The 14,399-nt window shown below is 43.4% G+C and overlaps 1 protein-coding gene across 3 annotated transcripts in view; it reads left to right on the top strand.

Moving 5' to 3' along the window:
- Positions 1-14,399, top strand: part of NEGR1 (neuronal growth regulator 1) — a 652,228-nt gene that overhangs the window by 386,336 nt on the left and 251,493 nt on the right. For all 3 annotated transcript variants that reach the window (XM_065554044.1, XM_005285509.5, XM_024109235.3), the window contains exon 3: positions 6,303-6,428. In XM_065554044.1, coding sequence (XP_065410116.1) covers positions 6,303-6,428 — 126 coding nt within the window. The remainder of the gene's footprint in view (positions 1-6,302; positions 6,429-14,399) is intronic.

The raw sequence follows: 14,399 nt of genomic DNA, 5'->3' as shown, positions 1-14,399 counted from the left end.
TACATAAAGCTCTTTCTTTGGGTCTGGAAAATGTGCTGAGTGCCATAGCTAACTACCAGGTTGGAACAGATTGTCTAAGGACATTTCCCAGACCCAAAGAAGAGCTCTGTGTAAGCTTGTCTCTCTCAGCAGCAGAAGTTGGTCCAATAAAATATATTACCTCACCCACCTTGTCTCTCTTAACTAGAAATGTCTATTAAACTTCCATCTTGTTTCTGGAGTTGTATAGACTGAGAAGTGGTGCTTTTCGTATGCAGTGCAGTTTTGAAAAGTGCTGAAGCGTATTTTTTCAAAGATGTTATTCTGTATATGGTATCTGTAGGCCAGATTCAATAAATTCTCCATCCACTCTCTCTATTCTGAAAGCCTGTACCAGGCTGCAAAATTGATTTGTGTGCATTTTTGCAGCCTTACACAGGCTCTTGTGGCAAAGAAGCTGGACTGTGTTATTTTTATTGATTCTTGTCCTGTGTAATTTTTATAGATCTATTTGACCAAACTTACCCTGGTACGTATTGTTAAAATAATTTTGAATGGTGCAATTCAAAACATCAAAACCAAACGATGGCTACTATTCAAAATTTAATAGTTAATCATACCCTACGTTTGTAATAACTGAGGCTCGTAGGGTAGATGTAGTCCAACTAGCTTACGAACATGCTTCTATAAACCAAGGATATTTGTACCCCAGGTCTTGGGTAAAAGAACATGTTATTGCCTTGATGTACCATACACCAGCATTCATTGCATTACTTCCTTTCTCAGCTTTTATGGGGTAGTTCAGGCTTTCATGTTCAGTTCACACTATGCCTAGCAACAGCTATGAAGAATTATCAGGCTCTGTTTTCCCTCCGAGCTGCTGCTAGCAATCAGGGCCAGCTCCAGGCACCAGCCCACCAAGCTTGTGCTTGGGGCGGCACCTGGAGGGGGGCGGCGCGGCGCTCCAGCTCCAGCTGCCGGGGAGAGCGGGGCCACGACTGGGCTCGCCGCCCTCCCCGCAGCGCACTGGCCGCCGGGGAGAGCGGAGCCCTGGCCAGGCTCGCCGCCCTCCCGCCGGCGCTCCGGCCGCCAGGGAGAGCGGAGCCCTGGCCGGGCTCTCCGCCCTCCTCCCGGCGCTCCGGCTGCCGGGGAGAGCGGAGCTCCGGCCGCCGGGGAGAGCGGAGCCCCGGCCGGGCTCTCCGCCCTCCTCCCGGCGCTCCAGCTGCCAGCGGAGCCGCGGCGGGCTCGCCACTCTCCCCCCAGCACACCAGCTGGTCAGGGAGAGCGGCCCGCGGCCGGGCTCAGAGCCCTCCCCTGCCGCGCTCGGGGGGAGGGGTTAAGGGGGGGCGGCGGGAGGCTTTTTTGCTTGGGGCAGCAAAAAAGCCAGAGCGGGCCCTGCTAGCAATGTCACATGACTTCCCCGACCTTTGTTTCTCTCCAGCCTTTGTTTCCCTCTTTTCCTCCCGAAACAGGTTCCCTCACGACTGCCTACCCTAATCGGTTGCTTTTATTGTTTTAGCATGGAACTGCCTTACTCCAAACTCTATAGAGAGGGCAGATGCCTGGGAACTTGGACATTACCTTTTTTAGGAATTCTACTTACCTTCCCCATACAGCTTTTTTTTAGGATTAAATTTGAAATGTAAATCCTTATATCAGTAGTAATTTACTTTTATTATTATTTATTTATTTATTATTTTATTTTCATGGTAAACTATGGTCTTAGACAGCCAGACACACATTCTGTCTGAATTCTCAATATTTATAGTCTCTAGCTGATGCAGAATTCAACATCTGCAAAGAATGGTACACAGTATCTAGCAGATGCTGAGTCATTCAAGCAACTTTTCAGTGAGTAAATGCCTGTGATAAAAGAATGTTTACAAAATATAATTGTACAACACAGCCCCAGCTGCTGCTATTATGGTTACCACTGTTTACAACATAGAAATGTAAAACTGATTTTATTTTTTTTTATTTTATTTTTTTATTTCTTGGCCCTCTCCTTTCAAGGAAACATAGCGGCTACCCATCAAAGGCAACTTGGTTTCATTGTCTCTGATGTATGCAGTTTGTGGGGTGGCACTGTCCAAGTCATTTTTAAAATACATTGAGGGGATAATCATAAACTATTCTTGAATCAGCAGTTCTTGGTTGAACTGGGTAAATGGCCGAGAAGAATTTATGGGCCAGATCATGGATTTGTGGTGCATGTAGTCACAAGCAAGAGGGGAACTATGAGGTACTGTGGCATTCCAGTTTGGCTCTCTTGAAACCCACTAGTACAGAATGTATATGGGTTCTCTGTGTACTGAGCAGTGGAATAAAATTAAAGGCCATGTTTAAAACCAGAGGTGTGGTCCATTGTTTTACCCTAAATACCTGCTCCCCTAATCTACTTCCATCCTTTTTGGAAGGAAATGTGAAGGGTGGCAGCGTTTGACCCCATATGTTTACAGCTATTTTATTACTGTGCGCATCGGGTCAGATTTTAGTTTTAACTAAGACACTTGTGTGTGATTTGGGAAGAGGGATTGGTGCAAAGGGTTAAGCTGCATCAGGACCTTTGAGAGCCAGCAACCCTTACTTGCAAGTGTGCAGGTCAGAGCAGGGGCGGCTCTAGGCACCAGCAAAGCAAGCACCTGCTTGGGGCAGCCTGTTTGCAGGGGCGGCAACCGGCAGGGATCCAGCCAGAGAGCTGAGAACCAACAGGGAGCCTTGGGAGCTGTAGTTCCTTGTTAGCTCCCTGCCTATAGAGCCAGCCCTGGAGCAGGGAAAGAACTACATTTCCCAGCATTCCCTTGGCCGCTATCAACAGGAAAGGGAGGGGAAGGGAGTATGGTAGCTGAAACCTCATGCTGCAGCTTGCTGTGAATGGAGAGCTCACTGCTAGAGCGGGGTGGCACTGTGAATGGGGAACAAGTGTGCCCAAGGAGTAGAAGGCTTTCTCCCAGATAACCCCTTCAGAAGACATCCCCAGACTGGATTAGGGATACTGGTGTGATCTCACCTTGCAGCCCCCAAAGACGGAATTGTGTGGACTAAATGGACAGTGCCCTCTCTATCTGAAGCCAAGCAAGGGAGGTATGTGGATCCCACTAGAATTTAAAATGAAAAGTAAGGGAGGGGAGGCTCTGGATCTAGACAGCTTTAGATACAGTACCAGGCACATAGGAGGATTTCCACTTCTGAGCCATGGAAGCAGAAATTTACTTTTCCTTTCCAGATTTAGCTAATATTCAGAAAGGGAATCTAGCACCTGCCTTCCAGATTTGAACACCTCAAAATTCAGGAGTGCTCAAGCTCAATTTGGGCAGCTGTTACTTCATTTCTCCCCAATCAAATATACTGATCCACTGTAATTTGCTGTAAAAAAAGTAGGATAAAATTGAGCAAGAAATGCCTCCCAGTGGTTTTTAGGACTGGAATTGCTATTTTCAACAGCCATTGCCCCTTTTTTCTTTTTTAGTTTTATTTCTTTAAAAGGAAGACAGTGATATTGCATTGGCAAATTCCCCATAGAAACAAAGAGTGGAACAAAAGAATAATAAAGGCACCTCGACTTTTCCTCATTTATGGAGGACAGTCTTATCCAGATATCCTCCAGTCACACAAGCTGAAAATTGTTCCACTTTACTGCAGTTCTGTAACCATATGGGAACCAACAGGGCCGGCTCTAACTTTTTTGCTGCCCCAAGCAGCAAAAAAAAAGTGCCGCCCCGCCGAGCGCCGCCGGACCCCCCCCCCCGAGCGCCGCCGGAGCCCGCCCCCCCCCCCGAGCGCCGTGCCGCCGGAAGCCCCCCCCCGAGCGCCGCGCCGCCGGAACCCCCCCCTGCCCCCGAGCACCGTGCCGCCGGAGCCCGCCCCCCCGCTGAGCACCGTGCCGCCGGAACCCCCCCCCCGAGCGCTGCGCCGCCGGAGCCCGCCCCCCGCTGAGCACCGTGCCGCCGGAAACCCCCCCCCCCGAGCGCTGCGCCGCCGGAGCCCGCCCCCCTCCCCACTGAGCGCCGCCGCGCTGCCCCCCGCCACCCCAAGATTGGCCGCTCCTTACCAGGTGCTGCCCCAAGTATGTGTTTGGTTGCCTGGTGCCTGGAGCCGGCCCTGGGAACCAATCCTGTCTGTGTTCTGTACACATCCAAAATTCCTGCTGAATGACCCGCCCTGGGAGCAAGTTACCAGTGACCCAGGGCTGGGGTGGAAGGAGAGTGCAGGTGGGGGGGAAGGGGAGAGCCCAGAGCTGGGGCAGCATGGGGTGTGTGTGGGGGAGAGCCCAGGGATGGGATGGCAGGGGGTGCAGATGAGGGGGGAGAGCCCAGGGCTGAGGCAGCAGAGGGGTGTGGCGGGAAGCCCAGGGCTGGAGTGTGGGCAGCCAAATTTTTTTTTTGCTTGGGGCGGCAAAAAACCTAGAGCCGGCCCTGGGTCAGAGCCATTGGCCCACCCTTCTGCTGAAACCTCTTGGAGGCGTGGGGGTGACACTGCTGCTTGCTCTAGTGCAGGGAATGCAAGGGACTATAGTTGTGGCTGACACCTACACTGAATTTAGAAGGCTCCTTGCATCCATCTCAAGTATTATGCACCCACAGAGGTCCAGTCACAATCCGTCCCATAATACACATAGAAGAGTGTTAATGACCTGGACTTCACTAGTTGCCAAACCCAATAATCCATATTTAAAAAAATGAGTCTCCCTTCTTAGCAAATATTAAATAGTGTTGCAGTGAGGTTCCATATTTAGTAACTTATATAGAACACTATAGTATATTTAACAGTACTGTATACAACCATGTGAAATACTGCAAACTGCAGTTATCAGAAAAGGAACTTAAAGCATTTTTGGACAGTGTATTCTTGCTCTTTAACAATTGTTTATTCACTCACTGTTTCATAAAGGTTGTAATAATTAATGAGATTCTAATGTAATTTAAGGTTTCCTTAGCCCTTCTTCTTCAAAAGTAATGGTTAAGATATCAGGAATTTTTAACTAATATGATCCAACTATTTTGAGTGTTTCTGTACCTTAATAAGATTTAGGGAATAAACTAAATACTCAAGATCTTCTGAACATTTTCAGTATTTTTTTGTCATTATGAAGGTTTTTGCTATTACAATGTTAGTAAAGGAGGTGCCCAGTAAAGACAATAGATATTGTCCCCAAGAGAGAGGAAATCTGTTTTTCTTCATAAATATTTTTATAAAAAAAACTGAAATCTCATAATTATATTTTTTCCTGTAATACAAGCATATGCTTGCATTATGGAACAGTTTTGTTTGAAAACTGCATTTTTGGTACAAAAATGTAGCCATTGCTAAAGTTTCATCAAATTTACTAGAAGATGCAATGGTACCAAGGTGCCAGAATATATCATTTTTTGCATGTTTGACATTGAGAATGTGGCTATACTCTGAAAAATGTTTGTAGAAATAGCACTATGGTGTTCCCTGTTGTTATCTTTCAATGACTTCCATACTAAAGGTACTTAGTTAATACATAAAAAGACACTTCACAAGTGAAAGCTCAGCCTGGATTCCAAAAGTCAAGTTTGGTTCTTGTCTTGCTGTGCATCATTACCAGTAATAAAGATTCTGCAGGCCAAATGTTATCCTCCCATTTACCCTTGTAAAACTCCATTGTCTTCAAGTTATGCCCTCACTGAAGCTTTCAGTTACACTGCTGAAGCCTTATTATATTCTGATTAGTCCTATAAATTGAATTTACTGAACAATTCTGCTTAAGATATACAGAAAGGAAAAAGAAATGCAGCTCACTCTCTCGGCTATATTGGCATTGCAGGACCAACAGGCGTAAAAAGCAATAAAAACTTACTTTACTCACTAATGTGAGGAGATATAACTCCAGATGCACACAGGCAGCAGATGGAATGAATAGGAAAGTACTATTTTTGCATAATCATTTTTCAGAGAACAATAGCATTTTAATTTAATGTCCATTATGGACCAACATGAGCATGTCCGAATTTTGCCTAAACAAGAGCTACACTGGCAGATTGCTAGGAACCTGAGAGCTATTCCAAATTTTCATAAACTGGAGCAGATTGCAGTTGTTCTAGTGTTTAATACGGAGCCATGAGCTGTACCTTTGTATAAATGATGGAATAGTTGTGGTCACAAGTAAGCAATTCTGAACAAGGATTTGTTTGCAAAATACCATGAAAACCAATGTAGCAAAAAAATTATATATATATAAAAAAATCCCAACAGTTTGGACTTCAAGACATATGTCTGACATCTGAGGAAATGAATCACTCTTTTTCAATCTAATACAAAATTCTTTTTTTTTAAAGTTTCTCATTGTTCCATTTCAGTTTCTCCGAAGATATCTCGTATTTCAACTGACATTGTTGTGAATGAAGGAAGCAATGTTACACTTACTTGCTTGGCCACTGGGAAACCAGAGCCTTCCATTTCTTGGAGACACATCTCTCCATCAGGTAAGCACAAAACCTTTTTTAACCCAGAGTTTCTCTCTTTCAGGAAATCCATCGCCATTCATGCCTTTATAGATTAGGAAGTGACACCACTAGTTTTGTGTGCCCGGTTTAGGACAATTGGACCAGAGAAGGTGAGCACTCATAAACTCTAGCTGAAGTCAGTGAGGGTTGTGGGTGCTCAGCACCTGTTAAACTCAGGCCCTTAGACATAGGGTTAGACACACAAATTGAGATACCAAAAATTCAACTTCACTTTTGAAAATCTGGGCCTAAGGACACAGAAGAGAGACATTGTCAGAGACAGGATGAGAGTTCCTGGTTCGCAGGTTATGCTCATTTCAGCTGACCATAGTAATCTATCAAACATCTCAAAAAACAAAGGAATCTTTCAGACACAGTTCTCTATACCTAAAAAGGAAAGATGAAATTTACAGCATTCTGATTTAATATTTTTTAATATTTCACTACCACTGAGCATTGTGATTATGCTGTTATACAGAATAGTTTATCAAAATGGTTTTAAATTAATGTATACATGAAAAATTGCAAACAGACATGCTATCTAAAGAAATAATTGTGATTCTGATTCCACATATAGAATTCTTTTTATATTTTAAAGTAATTTTTGTATGTGACTAACAGAGTTAAACTGTTTTTAGTATGATAGAAAAAAATATTCTTCAGGGGCCTCTGTCTATTCCCACTGTTGGCAAGAGCACCTTATTGCAAGTTGTGTTCATAGAGAAGTGCTCAAGTACTCTGTAGCTCCTTCAAGCTTTCAGTGCCTGGGCTGTATAAGGGAGTTCCACTCCTCAGCTGTTTCAGTGCCTGTCTCTCTCTGTTGCTGACTCCTGAAGGAGTTTCAGAGCTTTGGCTCTGACAGTCCTCTGTGTTTTATGTCTAGCAGAATTGCCGTCCACTGCTAAATGGAAGTGGTAAACAGCATTGGTGCTGGATCTGGAATGTTTTTATGTGGATATTTTTATTTATTTTAAACATAAAGGGTCTGTTCTACTCTCTCACTTATTTCAAAGAACTTTTCTGAAATCCATTGAGTTGTTTGGGAGTATGTTGTCACTGAATTACTGTCTCCCATTACTGGAGTATAAGACTGATTTGATGATTGTTCTGTAACTAAAATATTATATTCCCCTTTATTTACTTCCACATTAATTATTTAGTTTGAAAGGTTGCTGGAGAGATCACATTACTTGGCATTACTTTCTGGTTGCTTAGTCAGATGTTTGGATACTTTTCATTTAGAATGGATGACTGAATGTGTTCCTATATTGACCAGAGTAATGGCAATTAATTACTGTATGTGGTGGAACATAGCAGCGTGTGCCTAAAAGTGAGTCTGAGCAATAGTTTGCTTTACAAAACAAGATTTGAAAAAGTTACTATTGGCCTTTAAAACAATGACAATGAAATCTGTTTCAAGTGACCACTGATAAACTAGAAAAAATCAGTTGCATCATAAAGATGGTTTATAACTAAATGTCAATCAAAATAGTATCAGAAACCTTGGGGAGACTTTAGAACAGTAGCTTTATATATGAAGTTGCTTATAGGAGGCACTCCTTAGGGTTCCCCGAAAAAATGAATTACATTAGCTGAACCCTAGTGCCATCTTGCTAATGTCTTATAAGTGCTTCTAATTGATATTTTTTATTTTAGATGCAATCCCTGTGCAACCCCATTGGCTCAGCTGTTTATCTTTTCAACAGAGGAGCAGTGCTTTGGTTGTGTTTTAATTAAAACTTGTCACAGAGATTTTAATTTTACATTCTAGGTCAACTTCTTTATTGCCATTTGAGTTTTGGTTAACCTTGCCTGCTTAAGAGGAATCAGGAGCGAATGATGTTCAGAAAAAAGAATTCCTTAGAATAGGCAAGGTTAACCAAGCCTCAAATGGCAATAAAGAAGTTGACTAATTACGGCTTATTGCAATGTAACTTGCATGCTCTCTGAAACTCATTTAACTGGATAAAGTGTATTTTCTAAACTACCAATAGTCAAATACAGACAAAAGCTCTGAAAAAAAAATAATAAATATGTAACTATATAGTCTATACAGTATTATAATACTAAATATGTATCAGTAAATAATATTGTTAGAGCTACCTCCCTCCAGTTATAGCGCATTTCTGTTTGCAATCAAAATTTGGGTCACAAGCTTGTGTGGAGCCAGAGACTGAGAGGGCAGCAGAACCAGTGCACTCAGTCCATGGGGGGAGGGAATATGTTGGGTTGCTTGTGAAAGACTCTTCCTTGTCTATCTAAAAGATATGTTCTAGCTCATCTAGAAGTTATGGACTTGATGAAATTTTATGGCTTGTGTGACACAGAAGGTCAACCTAGAAATCATTATAGTCCCTTTTGGCCACGCAATCTATAAGTCTTTTAGCCAAGTAGTGTTAATGGTTTCTTGAAGGGGAAGCATCCAGACCATTCTTGTTCATTGCATATTATCCACAAGGTATTGCTCCCTTGTTAGGTAAGGTTAGTTGTCATGCTGTTGCTTGGACAGCATAAAGGACACCAAATTCATTATGTGCCTCCATGATGTTCTGTTCTGAGCCAAATTTAGTGTGTTACGGGATTGGATGCCTGTAAGGCACAGGTGTCTGTTAACGCTTCTCCAGCCATCATGTTTTAGATCTTCCAGGGGGTCTTTTCCATTCTGCTTTTATTGGGTCAAAGTCAAAGATGACTCTCTCAGGGAAGTTGGAACACGTTTGGAGCAGATGACCTTAGAACCTTAGAGAGCGTTGAGTGCCAGTTGATCTTTTCAGTCATTTTGAGATGCTTCATTTGAATGGTGTCCAACTTCTTTTCAATCTTGACAGTGTGGTGCCTGTCCCATAGGTCAGAATACTTATCACTGAAACATTAAAGCTCTTTAGCACCGAAGCGTCATATTGCTATGTACCAGTGTGTTCGATTTGTGAAAGTAGGTACTGATAACATATGCAGTGCAGGTTTCAGGTTCTTACTTGCCGCTACTCATGTTATTGACAACAGAGCCGAGATAGGTGAAATCATCAATAGTCATGACTGTATGGTCACCCACGAAGATGCTAGAGTCCTCAGTGTGTTTGCAATTGCCACCTGGAAGAATTTTGGTTTTACATCAACTAAGTTTTGGGCTGACTTTTGCCACTGAGCTTTCCTAGGCTTTAAGTGTCATAACCAGCTCATCCATTGATTCAACAACTAGCACTACATCGTTGGCAAAATTGAAGTCAGTACGGTTTTTAACATCAAGGTATATACCTAAAATGCATTTACTTGGTCTTAGAGAGACAAGATGGGTGAGGTAATATCTTTTATTGGACCAACTTCTGTTGGTGAAAGAGACAGAAGTTGGTCCAGTAAAAGACATTACCTCACTCACTTTGTCTCTCTAATATCCTGGGACCAACACAGCTACAACAACCCTTTACTTAGTCTTATCAAGTACGTATTCTCTGATGCCATTAAAGAGTTCTGGGGTGGCATGCCTGACCTAATTAGTAAGAAGGTAGTTCTTTTCCCATTTACAAGAATGCAGTTTGAGGAGTCATCATATTAAAGAGAGAACGTTCTACAGAGTTTGTCAGGGAGGCATGTGAGTTTCAAGATCACTCAAAGTGATTCCCTGTCAATAAAGTCAAACGTGGCCTTGATACCCACAAATGCAATGTGAATGGGGTGCTTGAATTCTCATACCTTCTTGATAAGCTGGTGCACTGTGAAGATTTGCTTCATCATGGAACGACCAGGAGTGAAGCCAGCTTGAACTGATCTTCTCTTTCTTCTTAAGATATCAGTGGTTCAGGCCAACTAGATGGAAGAAAAACTTTCCCTAGGATGGCTAGAAGAGTAATGCTGTGATAGTAAAAGCAGTCTTTTTGCTGCCAGTAATGCCTTTTTGTCATTTGGACAGGTTCTCCAGATTACATTGAACAGTGTCTGCAGCCACAGAAGAATAGGTGGTCCAGTGCATTTTAACAGTTCTGCCAGAATTCCACATATTCCTGTCACCATATGTCCCTTAAGCTCCCTTGGGACTAAATGAAAACTAGAATACTTCTTCAAATGATTTTCCATTGTTGAAGTGCATGTGCCCTATCTATGCAAGATGGTATGTTTTTTGAATAGTAGTGTCCATTAGGGCGACACCTGTGCCCTGGCCACTTACTCTTCCTGTAGTCAGGAATATAAGGGGTGGAGCAGCTGTAACCTCCATTCAGTTCCATGCAGCAGATGGCTGAGACAGAACCCTGCTCTGCATAAGATGGCTGATGCTGATGCTGTTCTACAGTTGTCTTTGTCCATTTGCATATATTAAAAACAAAACAAAACCTCTTAGACTTAGATTACTGATAGGTTTTCCTCCCCCCCCCCCCCCCGCCCCCACCACACACACATGCACCGCCTTGTAGAAGGATCTGCCCTGTACAATAATTCAAAATGGCTAGCACCAATTCCCTGTGGTTTAAGTTTGCCCCTCTTGTGATGAGGCAATACCTGTGAATGATGGCTATGCTCAATGCCTATTGTGCCTGGGAGAGGGATGTACTCCAGAGAATGGTTAGATTTGCAAGTCCTTCTCTGAAAGGACCCAGAAAGTGATGGAGGCAAAACTGAAACTTTTTCTCCTAGAAAAGTCCATGCAAGCAATATCAAACCCTGGCAGACCCTCCAAGAAGCTCCAGCTACTGGGTCCATCTCAAACATCAAGTGTCTTGGTGAGCCAAGATACCACCCCAGGTTCCCAGAAAACCTCTCATGAGCCCCACTCATCAGGCATCTCAGTGATGACTTCAAACAGGGGCCACAAGGAGTCCTGCTCTGATGTGTCTGCACCAAAACCCAAACTGGCACAATGGTCTCTATACACAACAAGGACTGTGCTGCCTCCAGTAGCAATAATAGGTGCAGACTACTATATCAAAGCCTCAAGCACTGTCTGTCTCTGCACCTGAAGCTCCAGCACAGTTTCTCCGTACCAAGAACCACTGCTTCAACTCCCACCACTGCCTTGGTACTGACCAAATTCTTACCCAAACTGGTTTGAGAGCTCTCTTCAGTGGCACCAATGCACTTCACAGCAACCTGAGACCTTTCATTCTGACCAGTTCTGGACTCATCTCTCACTAAAAGGCAGCAGGAGGTTATCTCTAAACCATTCCTAGCACTGATGCTACACAGAGCACACTGGATAGAACTGCCACTCTGCTAGAAGAGGTATATTTCTTTATCTCCCCAGAAGAGGAGGAACAAAGCAGACCTTCCTCACAAGAATATTCCCTTTCACTGTCGTGGGTAGCTCAATGTGAGTCTTCCAGAGATTTCTGAGAGGAATCCTTGAAGGATACCAGACCATGCAGGACCCATAGGGAACCCCCTACCTGCTGCCCACCCATGTGTCCCTGTTCTCACTACCCTAATTAACCATGGTCATACTGATTTCCCTGGGTAATCAATCCATGTGCTATGAAACCTGCATTTTCAACTGCACCCCACACAATGAATACAGAGGTCCCATTTTCTTAAGCTCCTCTCCTGTCCCATCCTCTACTGATGGAGAGTTAGGAGGAATATAATGGTGATGATTGCTCTTCTGATCCACAGCATCAGCTATCTGTAACCATCTCATCTTCCTCCCCAGTTGTAGTCATTATTCCTCCTCCATGGCTTCTATGGATAACACAAAAGTCTTTCAGGACTTGCTAAAAAGAATGGTGGAGATACTGGATATCCCACTAGAGCCCATACAAGAGCAGCTCGGGATATTCTGCAACCTTCTACTTTTAGTGTCTAGCTATGGCCATCAGTTATGGACTGCTTGAACCTGCCAAAGTGATCTGGCATATTTCTAGCTAAATTCTAGCAATTTCTAAAAGAGCTGACAGAAGATGCCAAGTATCCACTAAGAGTTTTGAGTATTTTGTATCAATACCCGATACCCTGATTATTCATCAGCTCAGGAAAAATCAAAGCAACAAGGTCCGCATTCTTTAGGAGAAAGATCCAAAGAATCTTTGGGAGGAAAATATATTCTTCAGTGAGCCTCCAGATGAGGGTAATGAACTATCAAGTGCTACTCTCAAAATACAACTTCCTCCTTGGGACAGACTTTTTAGTGAGGCTTCTGAAATAGAAGCATCAGCATAAGAAATGAAGATCTCTCATGGCCTAAGTCCCAAAGAGAAAACACCAGAGACAAGAGTCTTTCTACAGACAGAGATGACAACATCCCTATTATCAGCAACAGTGGTCCTCCAAGTCCCCAAGCAGGAGACAGTAATTTCATTGGTGGCAGCCCTTTCTGTTGTCTTTGCTGCCCCACATTCTGGGGCTTCTAGCAAGAATCATTTTGAGGTGCATGTTTGGAGCCTGACTGGACCACCTTTTGGATCCTCTTCCTTTCAACCCATCCACTGGCAACTACTTTCTTCCTCCAGGAGACATGGACTGGGATAACCTCAGACTGGTGGGTCCTCAAAATAGTCAGCATAGGGTACCCCACCCTAGTTTCAAGCTGTGGCAACCCATCCCACCTTCTCCATCCCTTTTCAAGGATCTTTGTCATGAGACACTGTTGAAGCATCTGGTAGATTCCCTTATACAGCTGGGAGCAGTGAAATAAGTATCCCCAGAGGTCAGGAGCAAAGGATTTTTTTCCTAGTCCCAAAGAAGAAAATGGGGTGGACACCCATCCTCAACCGTAGATATCTCAAGGCCTTCATCCATTGTTTCAAATTCCGGATGGTTACCCTAGTCTCCATAATCCCTTCCTTGGATCTTGTGGTTAGTTCGTGGCTCTCAGCTTCAGAACACATACTGCCATCTTTCAGTATACCCAGTTCACGTGAAGTACCTGAGATTCTTAGCTGGCAAATCTCACTGTCAGTACAGAGTCCTACACTTTGGCCCCATAAGACTTCACCAAAGTTCTGGCAGTCATTGCTGAGTAACTGAGGATACAAGGAATACAGGTTTATCCCTAATTTGACGATTGGCTGATATGGGGAAAATCCCCCCAGCAAATGTACAACTCCCTTCAAAAAACATTAAACCTCTTTCTATTCTTATTGTAGAAAACATCTGTGGCAACAGGTAATTCCCAATAAGCTGAAACATCTCTCAATGAGTCATTTTTATCAATCAATCAATGAAGACATTTTTAATAACATGTATCCCTTATAAATCACAAGTAGTCTTTTTCTGGACATCTGGACAATTCTCCATGGGTCAACAGGGTCAGGGTAAAAATATTATATACATTCCACCATTTAGTCACACACTATATTTAACCTAAGTACAAAGTCCCTGGAAGCACAAAAACTAGAATTATAGCTACAACACACTTTGTTCAAAGAATCATGGGGTTTTATATACAAAGAATTATGGGAATACAAAGAATCGTGGAGAGTCTGATTCATTTGCTAACAGCAGGAAACCTTTAATCAGACTGGTATACAAGACCAAATGGAAGAGATTTTTCTGTCTGGGTAGTTCAGCAAAAAATTTCACCATTGACAACTTCAATTTCTGCAATTTTGGAATAACTACTTTCCCTGAAACAATTGGGATTGTCCCTCAGTTCTATAAGGGTGCACTTGGAAGTGATCTCTGCTAGTCACCCTCCCATTCAAGGCCACATGATCTTCGCTTATCCACCTCTGGTAATGTTTCTAAAAGGGCTCACCCATGTTTTCCCACCGGTCAGGGTACTCCTTCCTTCTTGCAATCTTAACCTGGTTTTGACTGGACTGATGGGTTTCCTATTTAAGCCTATGACTATGTGCTCTGCTTATCACCCGTCTATGAAAACCACCTTGCTGGTAACCACCTTGCTGGTAGCCAAAACTAGGAAAATAGGGAAGATTCAGGCCCTCATGATGGGCCCCCCTTACATGTTTTTTTGTAAGGACAGAGTCACCCTTAGATTCATCTGAGGTTTCTGCCCAAGGTAACCGA

This window comes from Chrysemys picta, chromosome 8 (assembly GCF_011386835.1).
Source record: "Chrysemys picta bellii isolate R12L10 chromosome 8, ASM1138683v2, whole genome shotgun sequence".
Classification (NCBI taxonomy): Eukaryota; Metazoa; Chordata; order Testudines; family Emydidae; genus Chrysemys; species Chrysemys picta.
Note: the sequence above shows the minus strand (reverse complement) of the source record. Positions and strands in the feature narration are given on the sequence as shown.